Here is a 17,198-nt window from a genome sequence, read left to right as displayed (position 1 = left end):
GGGAAAAACCAAAATGGAACAAAAATAGAACAAAAACGGCTAGTTATGGGATTAATCGGTTTACAATGCATTGTAGGTCAATGGAGACTCGACCTACAGACTTTTTGATCTGCAGCCCCTGTTCCAATACGGACTAATTCCATAAGCAGAGGGTCCACTGTACTAATTTTCTCATTGAGGTACTTCTGATGATTAAGAATATGAAATCTCTCAGTCTTGGTTTGCTGGATTTCTTTGCATCCCATCTATATTTTCTTCTCATCCCTTTTTTCATACCACCTTTCAATTCTGCAGGTAGTTTTCTGAACCCAGGGGAAATTGTGTTCATTTTTGAAAGGCATGTTTCCTAAGGTGTACACTTTGTATGCATTTTTCTTATATATGCATTGTTGGCCAACGCCTGTTTTTGTGCATTTTTCAAAGATAAGCTCATTTAGACATGCATACTGCAAAAAAAGATAAAGGAAGAAAAGAAACCTGCTGTTTGTGGTTCCTTCTGAATGATGTGAAACCAAAAGATAAGCATGCTTTTAAAACTAATACTATTGTATGGCATGAAATGGATAGATTCATCCAAAGCAAAAAGATAAAGCCAATTTCTTTTGCATTACTATGGCTCATTTCAAAGAAGTATAGGATCCCACAGAACATAAAAGCAAATATTTTCTTTGCATGAAATCTGTTTTTTCCCATACTTTTTCCTCCAGTCTGAAGTTCACTGTGTTCTGTTCTCTGTGGAAGTATGTATGAACATTCATAGATATTTTCATATATATTTCCCTTAATACATTCCTTGTAAATACAACTTTGCCCAAGTTCCCTAATCTAACATCTTTTAAATATACTTCAACATTACTCCTCTCTCTCTCCCCCCGCCTCTCTCTCCTCTCCTCTCTTCTCTGCCCTCTTTATTGGAGAATATTGCAAGAAGTGTGACTTCCAAACAATATGTTTTTGCTTGGGTATTGGTTCAAATATGAAAATTAGAATAAGATTAATTTGCATCAAAATGTGAAGTGAACAAATTATGTCCCCTCCCTATCTGGCATGTATCCCATGGCACATTGTACAGTAGTCCGCATACAAATTTATGTCTCCTGAGTCCTCAATATTCAGAGTCCTCTCCAGAGGCTGTTTGTAGGTAAAAGGCCACATGTCTGGTTAAATCAGGATACATGCAATTTTATTTCTTCCTGTCAACATTAAGGAAAGCATAACAAAGTTCACCAATCTGTCTTGCAATGTTAATCATATGGCTCTGCTAGAAGTGGTAGGTCCAAACTTGCAGGAGAGCCACACATCTTGGTAGATTAGATCATAGAACTCATCAAAATAAAGCACAGAACCACCCAGGTGAAAATTATACAGCTGGTCTTTTAAATAAACAAATTCACACAAACACCCCCAGACAAAATAACAATGAGCTTTGTTGTTCTGTATTGTTAAAGAAAACAGTAATCATTCCCTTTGGCAAATTATTCCTATCATTGACAAATAAGCTGGACAAACCCACATGAGATAGAGAAACTCCCAAGGTAGAAGGTATAAATAAAGATCCCCGTGGAGAAATAAAGGCATATGTGATCCCATAAGCTCCTCTGCACCCAGCATTATTTTGGAACAGAATTCCTGACTCCTCATAGAGCTGTCGCCATGAGTTACAGCTATACCTTCAAGCAGACGCAAACTAGTAGCGAAGGTGGAAATATTGGTGGTGGTGGAATTGGTGGCGGCAGAAGTGGTGGACACAGTGTTAGTGGCATTGGTAGAGGAGCATCTTCTTCAATGTCCTCTAGAAGATACACCCCAACTGTGAGAAGCAGTCAAGGTTTTTCAGGTGGAAGTTATGGTGGTGGAAGATCCAGCCACAGCTGTGCAGGAGGAAGATGCCGTAGTATGTCTGGTGGATTTGGTGGTGGCAGTAGCTTTGGTGGTAGCCATGGAGGTGGCAGCTTTGGTGGAGGATTTGGTGGTGGCCACATAGGGGGAGGATTTGGTGGTGGCCATGGAGGCGGCCACCAAGGGGGAGGATATGGTGGTGGCCATGGTGGCATCCATGGAGGTGGCCTGCTTGGTGGAGGATTTGGTGGCCATGGTGGCAGCTACGGAGGTGGCAATTTAGGAGGTGGTACTGGAGGTTTTGGTGGTGATGATGCTGGATTCCTCTCTAACAATGAAAAGAGCACCATGCAAAATCTCAATGACCGCTTAGCCTCTTATCTGGAAAAGGTACGACATCTAGAAGCAGAAAATAATCAACTTGAATCCCTAATTAAAGAGTGGTACCAGAATCATAGTCAGACATCTGAACCAAAGGATTACAACTCTTATTATGAGGAAATCAACAAGCTCATCAGTGAGGTAAGATACAATCTGTCATTATTTGTTTCAGAATTCTCAGTATGACTTCTCTTTGGGTCTTTTTCGACATCTAGAAATGCATTCTGAAAATCATCAAAATGGTGATTATAGTGAATCATTGTGTATTCACTATAATCACCGTTTTGATGATTTTCAGAATTCAGTAGTCATCAAATTCATTATTTGATGACTACCCCATGGTCATCTGCCCACCTACTCATCTCTCAGATCATTTACGGGATAGAAAAGCTACGTCCCCTACAATGCTCACATCAATTCTACTGATCTAAATTAATTTGTTTTTCTTAGACATGGGTTATTTGTATTCGTATCCCCGAGGAAACGAATACAAATAGCCCATGCCTAATTTTTTTGTAATTGGAAGTTTTTGTGGAGAGCCTTTCAAGGACTTCTTTTTAAATCTCTCTTTTATGGAGGTAAAACATGGTGATGTACAGTTTATGCCAGAACTTGGAAAGTACTTTTTTGCTCTAAAACTCCCAGTATTCCCATGGCAGCATAGTCACTAGAGATGTTTGACTGGGTCAATGGAGAATTGTAGTTCCAGAAACTCTAGTTTATGCCCATAGATTATGAGTTGGAGCTAGATTTAATTCATTTAATGTTAACTCAGTTTATCTTTCATGATTTGTTTCCTATTGATTTCAATGAAAAATGCATCCAATTTACTCTACAATGATCCAAGACTCTATAGCAGCATTTTATTTATTGATATACATAGCAGCACATAAGCTACCCTCCTGGTGTCAAAAGCCACTGTTGTACGATGGAAAAATATGGACTCAGAGGACCTGCATTCAAATCTCTGTTGGCCACAGAAACTCACTGGATGGTCACACTGGTGCAACCGCTCCTTAAATATCTTGCATTTTTTGAAAACTCTACTAGGGTCACCATAAATTAGATGCAACTTGATGCTACAGAACAACAACCTTGTAGTGCCAGCGCACTACTCAAAATGGCACATAAAGGTACTTTACAGATTATCCATGAATATATCTATTTATTTAGTTATTGACTATTCTGATGCAGCAAGTAATACTAAAATACAAAATTAAAATTAAAACAATGTTTCTAGCTGGTCTGGAAAATTGGGGAGAATAAAATGACAATTAATGCAGCAGATGATTTGTATGAAAATCTTACTCTGCTTATTTGCTGACCATTTAACTCTGACCATTTATGCTCCTACACTTTTGTATATGATCAGGGCCAGTCCAATGCTTAGGCGAAATAAGGCAGCCCCCTCAAGAACAGATTTGGGTTGTGAAAAGGTAGCAGATGGTTAGTTATTAGCATGGTATTAATAAACTTCTACTTTGGAGAGGCACTTGGGGGATTTTCCATATTACAAGCAGTACATCAACGTTTGGTTGATGTTTGGCGCTATGCTCAAAGGAAAATTTTGGCTCTGATGTCATTGGAGAAGTGCATTGCTCTGGGTTTCAGGCCAACCTTCCAAGGAACAGGAACTATCCAAAGTGCTGAAATCTACTTCCAAAACAGTCTGCAATATCTTGGGTAGTGCCTCCAAATTTTGGATTAAAGATATACAAAGCCTACCCTGACCTTCCCTTGGTGTGTGTGTGTGTGTGTGTGTGTGTGTGTGTGTGTGTGTGTGTGTGTGTGTGTGTGTGTGTGTGTGTGTGTGTGAGTAATGCACACACACACACACTATATGGGATATATATACTGCGCAATAACCTCAGGCTAAGACTTTCCTAGCTCCTCAGTGGTCAAAGGCTCCAGGGGAAATCCATCTGTCATCATCCTTAAGAAATTTATTGAGAAATTCAGCTGTCACTTTCCTTCACTGTTGGTGCTGGCAGTCTGGTCTGTTGTATTACTTTTGATTTCCCCTTTCCTCAGTTCAAATGATTATCTTTTAAACACTCTGAATGCTTTCATGATATTGCTCTGCTCTAGGGATGAACAGTGGCTCCTTGATCTACCCTGAAGTTGCTGTGAAACCATACAAATGCCCTCTAAGTTAGCCAATTTGCTCACATTTGTCCATGCCAGTTTGGATTAAAACCAGGAGCTGATTCACTTCATGACCATTGACTATGTGCCTTGATTTTGGAGTGGTAATGTTTGCTGCTCTGTATCAATTTAATTTGGGCCGTTCTTTTGTGTGATACAGCTTGACACCTTTCTAAAGGAAACACCAAAAAGACAGAGCATTTCTCCTTAAACGTCAACAGCTTCGATTGGTTCCTCCTTTTTGTATTTTCTGGTCCCAGACAGTGGTGTGCATAAACCTGCAGTATAAACACTGGATATCTTCTGCAGAACAGCAGCACGTTATTTTAAAAAAGAGCAATACTGCTGGAGGATGTGTGTGGACTGTGATAGTCCTAGAGCATTCATAATCAAGTTGACCCTTTTCCATCCTGCAGCTGATTTCGGAATCGTTGGAGAGCAACAAGATACTCCTGGATGTTGATAATGCAAGAATGGCTGCTGAAGACTTCAAGTTGAAGTAAAACAATTTTACTGTGGTTTTCTATCTTCCTCCTCTTCTTATTTTATGATCTCCCTTCTCCTCCACCATCTCCTCCACCTCTTTCTTCCCTTATTTCATGTGACTATATGGAACGAGCCGAGGAGGAAATGAAAGAGCAATGAGCAAAGAATATTCTAATTAAGAATGTGAAGAACTCCCAGTTTTAATTTGTTACATTGCTCTGAAACCTGCCTGGATTCTTTCCTCAGCTTTTATTCATATCTAATTCTGAGACTTTTTGTTTCTCTCCACCTTTTCATAGATATTTTTATACAAATATAAAAAAAAAATGAGTGCATTTTTTCTATGGACAAAAGTAATAACCCTGTGCAACAGTTCTGTACATTTTTAGCCACTTGCAATTTTAAAAATTGTGTGTTTATACATATTTTTTTTCTCTGAAATGAGCCACAAGACTCACAACCACGCAGATTTCCAAGGTTATGTGCCCGTTGTCTTGTGAAAGGTCTCAAGAGGTACAAAATGAATATTTAAGTGGAGAACCCCAACTCCAACAAAACTATTTCCCATCCCTGTTCCTAGTACCATCTAGGTAAAGTCAAAATACACACAGTTAATTTCCTTCCATTATCTACATCTGTTTACAATTCTTTTTAAAAGTCTTAGTGAAAATGTGTGTACATTTTTCAGGCACACCTATTCTAATACATTTATTTTAACATGTGACTAAAGAGTGAATGTTTGTTATTGGACAGATCTAAACAATAATAGATAGATAAATATTGCAAGGGATTTTTACTGCATTACAAACTTTGGAAAAGTGTGACTATGACGTATCAATGCAAAACATGAGAACCCCAAACATATTCCCTCATCCCTGTTCAAGACAATTAGGGTTTCATTAAGTGTTAAGGAATTATTTTGAAAGATTTCAGCTTCAAAAGCTAATTAAAAAAGAACACTAAGGACAAAAAAGGGACAACATTCTAATTATGTTACTAGCCAAAGAGTTTCCTGGCAACCAAAATGTATAATTAAAGGTTGCACATTTCTGGGGTTCAGTCCTAACTTATTCAAGCTCTTCATTTGCATATTAGATACGAGATGGAAAGTGGCCTACACCAAAATGTAGACGCTGATCTTCAGGGCTTGCGTCCTCTTCTGGATAAGCTGACCTTAGATAAGTCTGATCTGGAGATGCAATATGAGTCCCTCCAGGAAGAACTGGCAACTCTTAGGAAGAACCACGATGACGTAAGTATCACTCCACCCCACCCCTTTGTCAGGAGCATCACAGACCTTTTAAACATTTCCACAATGTTCGCACAAGTCTAGAACTACCCAGTGGAAAAACTAATAGAAAAAGGGTAATTAGTCAACATGTTACGAGTATTTATTGAGATAGGCATTGAACAAAACTGTTCAGTCTTCTCCATTAACTTTCCCATCTCTGTCCAGATGGGTTTCAATACATGCTTGCTGATAGTGTTTCATTTGGGCCTGCAGATAATGAAGAGTTCACAACATCATTCCAGTGGAGATGTCAATATTGAGGTCAATGCTGCTCCTGGCCAGGATCTTCAAAAGGCACTTAATGAACTGAGACAGGAATACGAAGAGATCATTGCGAAAAACCGGAGTGAGGTTGAGCAATGGTATGAAGCCAAGGTAAATTAATCCTGGGAATGCAGTGAGTGCATGAAATTATTTCCATACCCCTATTTACAACCACTCACCAATACCAGCACCAGCACCAACAGATTACTGTTAGTCCATCCAATATTGTATTGAAAGGATGCCCAACTGCTCCTACATGCTTTCTGTAAATAGTTGTTTACTAGGAACTACACTGAGTGGCCAAGGGCTTGGGCTGCAAGAATGGAATATCTGCATCTGTATCATTCATAAACTTGTTTAATACTCATTGTTTATATTTAACAAATGCAGAGTTACACCAGATGTTAGGGATTAGTAGCATACAATGTTCCATACTTTCATCAAGCTACACTTTCTCACTTCTTTGGGAGCTCAATTAAATTCTTAAACAGTTTGTATGCACTTGACATACAGAGTGGCTGCTTAAGGAAAATGCCTTCTGCGTTAGCCAAGGATTCAACTGTCCTTAAGTCCACCAGACTCAGAGTCCCACAAAAAGTTTCCACGTCCCGATCGGCTCCAAGATATCTCTGTTACAAATTTGGGTTTTAGGAATTAAGAAAAAAATAGAAAAATACTTTGCAAACTTAGATGTAACCCAGAAATATGCCAGACAGTGCAGTGCAAAAAGTACCATGAATTTCAAGCTACCTTGCAGAAATGTTTTAAGAGAAAATCTGTTCAATATGTTTGGGAAAGAAACTCACTCAATGTTGGTAGCAGTGTTTGAGTACTAGCGAAATGAACTAAGAGCCAGGATCATTCACCCAGAGATTTTTTTTCAGTTTTGCATGGCATGTTAGGATCACGTTTGTGAAATGCTTGTCGTGAGATGCTGCTGAATGTATACAGTTGCAGAAGCCTGCAATTTTAGGGTCTGCTTGTTCTTTTTCCAGATGGAAGAAGCTCGTCAACAAGAGAATACAGGCAATCAAGAGACTGGATCTGGAAGCAGTCAAGTGACAGAACTCACTCGCGAACTTCAGACACTGGAGATTGAGCTCCAGACTCAGCTCAGCACAGTGAGTGGTAGCTTTTGATTCTGGGTCACAGCTATGAACAAGCAAAATTCCAGTTGTTTGAATTACCTGGATCTTTTTTTTTTTGGCACAATCCATTTTATCAGGGATGTAAACCCTGAAGTCTGTCTTATCTTTGTAGGCTGGGACAAGGAATTGAAATGTTCTTCCCTGTGCTGGTGTGGGGGTGAGGAATTTCCTGAGACTTTTTGTAGAGTTCATGCAATCTCAAGAACAATGTTTGTGCAAAAGATGTTATTATTGCACAAAACTGGGTTTCCCCCTCCCGCAAAACTGAGCATTTCGCAAATTGCACAAACATTTCTTAATAGTTAGCTAGTTCTGTGGTTGCTCTACCTGACCATTTCTTATAAAAATGAAAGAACACAAGAAATATTTTAAACAAATTTCAGAGACCTTGAGGGTGTTGAAGATAGTTCTTTCTATCATACTTGGGTGAAAGCAAAGAAATTTTGCAAGATTTTAAAATTCTTTATTGAGATGTCTCATCCTCAGCCTAAAACAATTGACAATGAGGAATTTAGCTAATAACCTCTCCATTTCTAACCTTTACATTGTCCCAATATATTGAATGGAAAATTGCTTAGTAAAAGCAATTAGTTATGTAACTCTTCGCAAAGCTCCCAAAAGTAAAAATTAACCCTTTAGTCAGTTTTAAATATAAATACAAATACATTATTCATTATGTTACTATACATTTTGCTTTCTTTTTTATTCCTTTAAAAGGCCTAATATCTGAAAAATCCCTTTGAATTACTCAGGAAAGCATTTTTTTTCTGTCCAACAAAGAAAGAGAAAAACTAAGATTACTATTTCCATTGAAAATTTAAGACTGCCAAAGTGTTGTTGCAAAAGGAACAGCATTATGCCTTTGTTATGCCCAAAGGTGTGCTCTCTTATGCCATTCCTTTGGGGTGGAGGTTGAATCAAATGACTCTGTAGTTTCACCTAGTGACTGGTTTTCTGGTCAGAAAAAAAAAAGAATTCCTTCGTGTATCCTACACCGTCCAGTAAAATGTCAATTGGTGGGAAAAAGGACTTCCTTCAATCTAGGGATGAAAAGAATACTTCCTAAATTCATCCTTGATAGTGCAGGCTATCTTAATATGAGGAATTTTAAAGCACTGCAAGATTCCTTACCTCCACCTGGGAGTGAGACAAAGAGATTTCGTCTTTCTTGGCATCTTCTAATTTGTGTAAAATATGATTTATATCCTTTCCCTAAGAAAAGTGTGTGCATAAGCCTAGCAAGCACAGAAGGACTGGCACACTGTTAAGGGTGAAACTAACAACCCAATCGGTGCTCCAAACTCTTAGATAAAGCAGCTATCATTCTAATTTGGGGTCATTTGCATAATCTGCACAATTTGTAAATTGCAGTTTCCATGCAAAAATTAGCACTTGGTTTTTTTCTTTTTGCAAAACATCGTTCTCATCAATGCAAGAACTCTCAGCAAATTCATCACCATTTCTGTGTTTAGAAGACTAATGTTGCTATTCCTCACTTTTCCATGGATAATAAGCTAAGCAAGGACATGCATGGACATGCCTCCTATTTCGTGCAGAGAATCCTCCATGCTTCGGGTCTTTCTTTCTTTCTTTCTTTCTTTCTTTCTTTCTTTCTTTCTTTCTTTCTTTCTTTCTTTCTTTCTTTCTTTCTTTCTTTCTTTCTTTCTTTCTTTCTTTATTCATTCATTCATTCATTCATTCATTCATTCATTCATTCATTCATTCATTCATTCAATTTATACCCTGCCCATCTAGACCGTAGTCTACTCTGGGCGGCTAACAACAATACATACAAGTAAAAACCATATAATAAAATAAAGACAACAGTAATAATATAATTCAAGATGGCAAAAGTAAGTATGTGATGACAGAGGGAAAAGCCTGCCTAAAGAGCCAGGTTTAGCTTTGCTCTTAAAAACACCCCCATGAATACGAAGGGATAAATATTTACCCATTTTTATTCATCCTTCACATTTAAAAAACAAAAAACAAAACCGGCTGAATGTGTGTGTGTGTGTGTGTGTGTGTGTGTGTGTGTGTGTGTGTGTGTGTGTGTGTGTGTGTGTGTGTGTATACACGTGTATGGATGGGTGCTCAGGCACGTGTGTTTATTAAAATAACTTTTATACTCGGCAATGCTTTTGAAGGCTTTGTATTTCTTTTGCAATGCCAGATTCAATTGCTGCAGAGGAATCTGAGTAACACTGAAGGAGGGTACAACATGCAGTTACAACACCTTGGAAGCCTGATAGAGCCAGTGGAGACTGAGTTGGCTGGTATCAAAGGAGAAATCCAGAATCAAACCCAGGAGTACCAGACACTTCTTGGCATCAAGACTCACCTGGAACAGGAGATCAGCCAGTATCATCAGTTGCTTGAGGAAGGGAATCACCTTGCGTATGTAGAAATTATGACATAGTATAACATGTACAATAATATGCTAATTGCTACTTCAAGGGGTGTAAAATGGTATTTAATCTGTTCTGGTATAATGTGTATCTCAAATCTTCCATAAATTACTTAATATATCCAACATTCTCTATAAAATTTTGATTCACTTTTCCACCAGACCTTTGAAACAGGTTCATAAGAACAGCAAGTTATGAAGTTTTAGCTTGAATTCCCGTATCTACAACTGCATTTGTTGGGGCATGCTGGCACTCAGTGGTCAGAGCTCTGTCACTTAGTAGAGTTAATCAAAATAGAGTATGCCGTTTGAATCAGTGGGCATTTGGTGAACCAATTCCTCCTCTGTAAATTTAATTGATTCAAATGGGTCTACTTTAGCATCATAAGTCACAACTATCGTCGTAGTTTAGTCGTGTCCGACTCTTCGTGACCCCATGGACCAGAGCACGCCAGGCCCTCCTATCTTCCACTGCCTCCCAGAGTTGTGTCAATTTCATGTTGGTTCCTTCGCAGACACTGTCCAGCCATCTCATCCTCTGTCATCCCTTTCTCCTCTTGCCATCACACTTTCCTAACATCAAGGTCTTTTCCAAGGAGTCTTCTCTTCTCATGAGATGGCCAAAGTACTGGAGCCTCAGCTTCAGGATCTGTCCTTCCAGTGAGCACTCAGGGTTGATTTCCTTTAGAATTGATAGGTTTGTTCTCCTTGCAGTCCAGGGGACTCTCAAGAGCCTCCTCCAGCACCACAATTCAAAGTCATCAATTCTTCGGCGGTCTGCTTTATTTATGGTCCAGCTCTCACTTCCATACATCACAACAGGAAAAACCATAGCTTTGACTATTCGGACTTTTGTTGGCAAGGTGATGTCTCTGCTTTTTAAGATGCTGTCTAGGTTTGTCATCACTTTCATCCCAAGAAGCAGGCATCTTTTAATTTCGTGGCTGCTTTCTCCATCTGCAGTGATCATGGAGCCCAAGAAAGTAAAATCTGTCACTGCCTCCATATCTTCCCCTTCAATTTCCTAGGAGGTGATGGGACCAGTGGCCATGATCTTAGTCTTTTTGATGTTGAGTTTCAGGCCGTTTTTTGCACTCTCCTCTTTCACCCTCATTACAAGGTTCTTTAATTCCTCCTCACTTTCTGCCATCAGAGTGGTATCATCTGCATATCGGAGGTTGTTGATATTTCTTCTGGCAATCTTAATTCCAGTTTGGGATTCCTCCAGTCCAGCCTTCCGCATGATGTATTCTGCATATAAGTTAAATAAGTCACAACTATGGTAGACCCATTTGAATCCATGGAACTTAAAGAGGAGTTGATTCACCAATCCCACACTGATTCAATGAGTCTACTCTAGTGCAACTTACTACACTAAGGGATGGGATTTTGGCCACTGTCATATCTAATCCTTGTAGGGTAAACATATCCCTTGTTCCAGCTTACTGATTCTAACATCTTCCGCATTCTGCCTTCCAGAAAATCTATATACTTCTTACTTCAGTAAGAGAATTTCTTGAACTTCTGTCCTTACTGAGATAATCTGATTTGATCATACCGTACGGTCACATTTGATAGTCAGATTTGAGTTTGTGCACTTTTAAAGAGGGTTTTTTAAAAGTTGATATGTATGGGAAAAATTGTAAACACGGGTCTATTTACCCAAGCCCTCCTATATATCTATCTATATATGTATCTATCAGACTATCATGATTGGAAACCTGGGTGAAGGAATTTTAAGCTATGCACTCATTGAATTGGCTTCAAAGTATATTACTTCCCTTGTACTGTGTCTCACTGAAATCAAAGGGCTTAGATTACAGTTAACTTTTCAGCGAGTGTGATATATTGGATCCCCTCTTGGCCATGAAAACTCTCTGGCGGTGGCACTAATGCAGCTACTCCTTTACTATCTCATACAGCTTGAAAACTCTACTATAGCCACTGCAAGTTAAGATGTGACTTGACAGTTTGCAATAACAACATCAGCACACTTTTCACATTGCTTTCTGTGGGGCCTAAGGGCAACTAACTTATAGAGCAAACCTTACTAGCCAAGATAGCTGTGAACTTACGTGGAATTGAGAGCTGGACTATAAAGAAGGTTGACTGCCAAAGAATTGATGCTTTTGAATTGTGGTGCTGGAGGCGACTCTTGAGAGTTCCCTGGATTGCAAAGAGAACAAATCTATCCATTTTGAAGGAAATCAAGCCTGAGTGTTCACTGGAAGGACAGATCCTGAAGCTGAGGCTCCAATACTTTGGCCATCTCAAGACTCCCTGGAAAAGACCCTGGTGTTGGGAAAGTGTGAATCTGGCTGATCTCCAGGGATTCTTCTCTCTTTTTTTCTTATCTCACAATTATTTCAGCTCTAATGATTTCACCCATAGTGATTGAAAGATTTTAGGTCACAATGTTCTAAAACCAAAATATGAGACAAACAAATATAAATTGATTGTCTGTCAAAGGCATGCAATTCATTTCTATTTCCCTCTCTAATCCTAAAACTATGTCCTTCATCCTTTTTTATTTACTTATTTATCAAAGGGACACCATACATGAAGGAGGAGGTGGAAGAAGAGAAGAGGAAGGACATTCCCTCGGTGGAGGAAGTTCTAGAGGAGGGCATGCCTATGGTGGTGTTTCACAAGGAGGAAGTTCTAGTGGAAGAAGTTCTGGAGGACAATCCTATGGTGGAATTTCACAAGGAGGAAGCTCTAGTGGAAGAGGAGGGAGCTCTGGAGGACAATCCTATGGTGGAATTTCACAAGGAGGAAGCTCTAGTGGAAGAGGAGGGAGTTCTGGAGGACAATCCTATGGTGGAATTTCACAAGGAGGAAGCTCTAGTGGAAGAGGAGGGAGTTCTGGAGGACAATCCTATGGTGGAATTTCACAAGGAGGAAGCTCTAGTGGAAGAGGAGGGAGTTCTGGAGGACAATCCTATGGTGGAATTTCACAAGGAGGAAGCTCTAGTGGAAGAGGAGGGAGTTCTGGAGGACAATCATATGGTGGAATTTCACAAGGAGGAAGCTCTAGTGGAAGAGGAGGGAGTTCTGGAGGACAATCCTATGGTGGAATTTCACAAGGAGGAAGCTCTAGTGGAAGAGGAGGGAGTTCTGGAGGACAATCCTATGGTGGAATTTCACAAGGAGGAAGCTCTAGTGGAAGAGGAGGGAATTCTGGAGGACAATCCTATGGTGGAATTTCACAAGGAGGAAGGTCTGGAGGAGGAAGTGGCTGTAGCGGAGGGCAATCATCAAGTGCCATTTCCCAAGGAGGAGTTTCTGGAGGAGGAGGAAGTGCAGGTAGAAGGCATTCATCAGGTGGAATTTCACCAGGAGGAAGTATTAGGGGAGGACAGTCCTCTGGTGGAGTATTACAAGGAGGAAGTTCTGGAGGTGGAACTGGAGGAGGAAGACAATCACAACGCTCATCATCTCCATCTCAGTCTAGATCCTCTGGTTGGTATGGAGAGCAAGGTAAGGTGAAGTTGCTAGATCCTTTTATATATTTTCCATTTACAGAAATTTGAGAGGGGAGCTCAGTACAAAATATCCAGTTATTAGGAATATTTCATGAGCATTATCTTAGTTGCTTCTAGAAGCTATTTAGCAGTTTCACTGGCACAAGAATTTAACCATTTCCTATTCATTGTCTATATTTTAAGTTCTCTGTGAAATTTTATTTACTGTAACATTTGAACTTCAGAGTTCTATTTGGACAAATGGCTAAGGAATTTCAAAAGAAGCTGCCAGAAAGTTCTGGAAAAAATAGTAACATTTAAAAGGGCAAATTCAAAAGATGTCAATAATTTTTGGTAAAATGTATTTATTTACATATTTATATATTTATTTAATTCATATGCCACCTTTCTCCTGAAATCCAAGGCAATTTACAATACCATTTAAAAACATTAGAAAACCGAAACATTAACAACATTAAAATAATGTTAGATTTATTAAGTTATTAATATACAATTAAAATTAAAATATTTTAATATCGCTTTTTTAAAATTATAAGACTAATTTGCCTTAAAAGAGTGAAAACCAGCACACCAGCTAAAATATTGTTCTTTGAGGTCCTTAATTACTAGAGGCCTGCTTGAATTAAAAAGGTATTTACCTGACAACTAATACAGTCACCCAGAAGGGACTGAGTGAGGAAGTTTAAAAGGGCAATGATTTCAGTTGTCTTCAATCCCACCTTAAAAAAGAAATGCAGGCAGCCTCTTCTCCTCCACACTGTTTATTTCTATTCTTCTTACCCCTGCCTTTCCTATTCCCTGCATCTACCATTAGCTGTGCTGCAGCCACAGGATTTTGATGGTGCGATCCATGTCCTTCCAGCAGGAAAGGCAGGGGAGGTTCATTTCTGAAGTCAAAAGCATACTTTTTCTTGTCTTCCTGAGTTTTAATTTCTCTTTCCTAACTGCAAGGTGTAAATTCTGGATATGTCATGGTTGTGCTGCTCTGCCCCGTTAATGCCTCTGGACTCTTCACTCTGTCCTGTGTCACCTCAGAAACAAATAAATAGCCCTAATTCAGTTTGTTTCTACATATTTGTCTAACAACAGTGCATAACCCTAAGGTAAACATAATACAATCCCCTCTTGCGGGAACCACAGAACTGACTACCTTGTTGCACACGAATTGAGTTGCTGGAGATACCCAGAGTGGTGTAGTAGAAAGAGGGACGGATTTGGACTCAGGAGGCTTGGGTTCAAATCCCCACTCAGCCATGCCACTCCCTAAATATCTCACTTACCTTGAAAGCCCTATTAGGATTGCTATGAGTCAGTCCTGACCTGCCAACACATAACAACAAGAAGTCGCTTACACTATTAAAAGCAACAGAATCAGAGATTGCAGCTTGCTATGTGTCCCTCCCCCCTCCCCCCAAAAAATTGCAGATGGTGGTGGTGGGATTCATTTTTCAAGGAATTTTTCAATATTTGCAGGTTCTATATTGAGGATTAAAACGATTTGAAGCTGAAAAAAATTCCAACAAACATTGGAACAGACAGATTTTCCCATTCCCAATCATACTGCTATTTCGATAACATTGGATTGCATATTTCTTATTTTAAAAACATGAACCACTCTGGAAGTTCCTCTGGAAGTTTTAAGATGAAGAAGAGCAGCCAGATAGATTTACTGAATAAAGAACAATGGATAGCCCAAAACATTTAATTATATTAGGTTGTATGAATTTGGAGGATTATAATAAAGTAACCCTGTCTATGCAAGCATTTGACTTCGCATTTATGACCTCTCATTGTTTCTCTTCTGGAAACAGATGAATATCAAACTCTGCCTGCAGAGGGAGAAGTATTGGAAACAGGCAATAAAATGGAAGGGACAGAGGAGTCTTTAATGCAATCTGGTAAGGTTTTTGACTAGAGATGAGGAAAGCTCCCTGTCTCATTTTTATTGGGTTTCTCCAACATCTACCTACATATTTCCCTGTCATTTTACAATGGCTTGCAAGACTCTATGCCAATTTGTAGGTTTTGCATGGAAATTCATGCACATTTTATATAATTCTCCTAAGGCGCACATTCATATATGTATTGTACCTGATGTATGTGTTTTTCCCCTTATACAAAAGTGTGCTTCTGCATTTTCTTCTCAGTTTTTAGCCATTTGCATTTCAAAATGTGTGCACTGTTTTGTGGGCATTTCAGTTCCATTTAGTTTACAAATAAATGGATTCTATTCCCAATTAGCGGTATGAAAAGGCTACTTTTCTTAAGTAGCTTTACTATAAAACAGTGGTCTCCAACCTTGGGCCTCCAGATGTTCTTAGACTCCAACTCCCAGAAATCCTGGCCAGCAGAGGTTGTGGTGAAGGCTTCTGGGAGCTGTAGTCCAAGAACATCTGGAGGCCCAAGGTTGGGGACCACTGTTATAAAGTCCAACAAAATTCTTGATTATCATTCCTTTTTCTGGCTATGCATGATTTCTGATTTTTATTCTATATTTGTTGGTCACACAAGATGCAGGACTGATATTGTGTCTTTCTTTCAACAGGCCATCATCAACAACAAAAGTATTGAGCCATCATGGATGCTAGCATCTCACTCATTCAACAAATGGTTCCAGGTTGAATGATGGGTTAAGCAAGACCATCTATCAAGTTAATCTCTTCTTTCCATTCACAGAAACAAAGGGGTCAATCCCAAATGCATCCCCTCACATTTTTACCACACTGAATTAGATTTGGCTGCTTCACATGATGTGACAACGTAGACGAGCCTGCCAGATGTGTTGGATGACAACTCCCATCATCCCCAACTAAGATACCAATTGTTCTGGAGGCAATGGGAATTGCAGTACAACACATATGAAGGGCAAACACTAAAAAAGCACTGGCTTGTGGGAAACTGGGCTAGGTTTCCAAACTGCAACAGAGAACCAGCAACCCAAATCAGCTATTCTTGTGGTGTCTCATGGTAACTTTTTGGAAACTCCTACTTTAAACCTTTTTTTGCCACATTATTCCAAATATAGTAAAAATGAACCTCAAAATTAATACTGCTTTAGAATTTTAACAAACAGTACAGTGGGGTCTTGACTTAAGAACGGCTTGAGTTAAGAACATTTTGACTTAAGAACCGCTCTCATAGGAAAATATTGACTTGACTTACGTACTTAGATTTGAGTTAAGAACTGAAAAAAAAACCCACGTGGGAGGCAGGGAAAGTGCAAAATGTGAACTTTCAGTTAACTGTTGGCCAGTGAAAAGGGTGCCTGTCTGCTTCCTCACTCCTCCCAGCGTTTAGAGAGTGGATTGGGAGACAGTCTTCAGACTGCCTGGTACTGTACTGCCTGGACTGTATTTTCCCTGCCGTCCCTGAACCTTTCTTGACCTAAGAAAAAAAGAAACAAAATATCCCCCTCTAGTGGTCGAAGGCAGAATAGCAGCTTCCCATTAGTTTCTATGGACGGAAAAGAGCAGATACGGATCAAATGGTTTTCAATGCATTCCTATGGGAAATACAGATTTGACCTGAGAACTTTTTGACTTGAGAACCGCCTTCCAATACGGATTAAGTTCTCAAGTCAAGACCCCACTGTATCGTAGATCAAGCCATAAATCATAACCTGTATATGCCAATGTGCAAAGTATATTAGCATATACAGATTATGCTCAAATATTGTTGAAAGTCATTGTGCAACAGAAGCTGAAATGCCTACTAGGAAAATAGCCAAAATCTTGTTAGTTATACCCACAAAG

General features: G+C 39.3%; 2 protein-coding genes across 2 annotated transcripts; both read left to right on the top strand.

The window, feature by feature from the left end:
- Positions 1–317: 317 nt before the first annotated feature.
- LOC110074844 (keratin, type I cytoskeletal 13-like) lies at positions 318–9,973 on the top strand. The gene is made up of 6 exons (XM_073004261.2): positions 318–2,361; positions 4,782–4,864; positions 5,947–6,103; positions 6,356–6,517; positions 7,402–7,527; positions 9,728–9,973. Exons 1-6 carry the CDS (start codon positions 1,654–1,656, stop codon positions 9,971–9,973), a joined length of 1,482 nt encoding a protein of 493 aa, XP_072860362.2. The 5' UTR covers positions 318–1,653.
- LOC140708223 (uncharacterized) lies at positions 9,728–16,466 on the top strand. Its single transcript, XM_073003587.2, has 3 exons — positions 9,728–9,951; positions 12,510–13,441; positions 15,258–16,466. Exons 2-3 carry the CDS (start codon positions 12,521–12,523, stop codon positions 15,333–15,335), a joined length of 999 nt encoding a protein of 332 aa, XP_072859688.2. The 5' UTR covers positions 9,728–9,951; positions 12,510–12,520; the 3' UTR covers positions 15,336–16,466.
- Positions 16,467–17,198: the final 732 nt, after the last annotated feature.

The sequence above is a fragment of the Pogona vitticeps genome, chromosome 6 (assembly GCF_051106095.1).
Source record: "Pogona vitticeps strain Pit_001003342236 chromosome 6, PviZW2.1, whole genome shotgun sequence".
In the NCBI taxonomy this organism is placed as follows: Eukaryota; Metazoa; Chordata; class Lepidosauria; order Squamata; family Agamidae; genus Pogona; species Pogona vitticeps.
The sequence above is the reverse complement of the archived record's forward strand: the minus strand, read 5'-3'. Positions and strand labels throughout refer to the sequence as shown.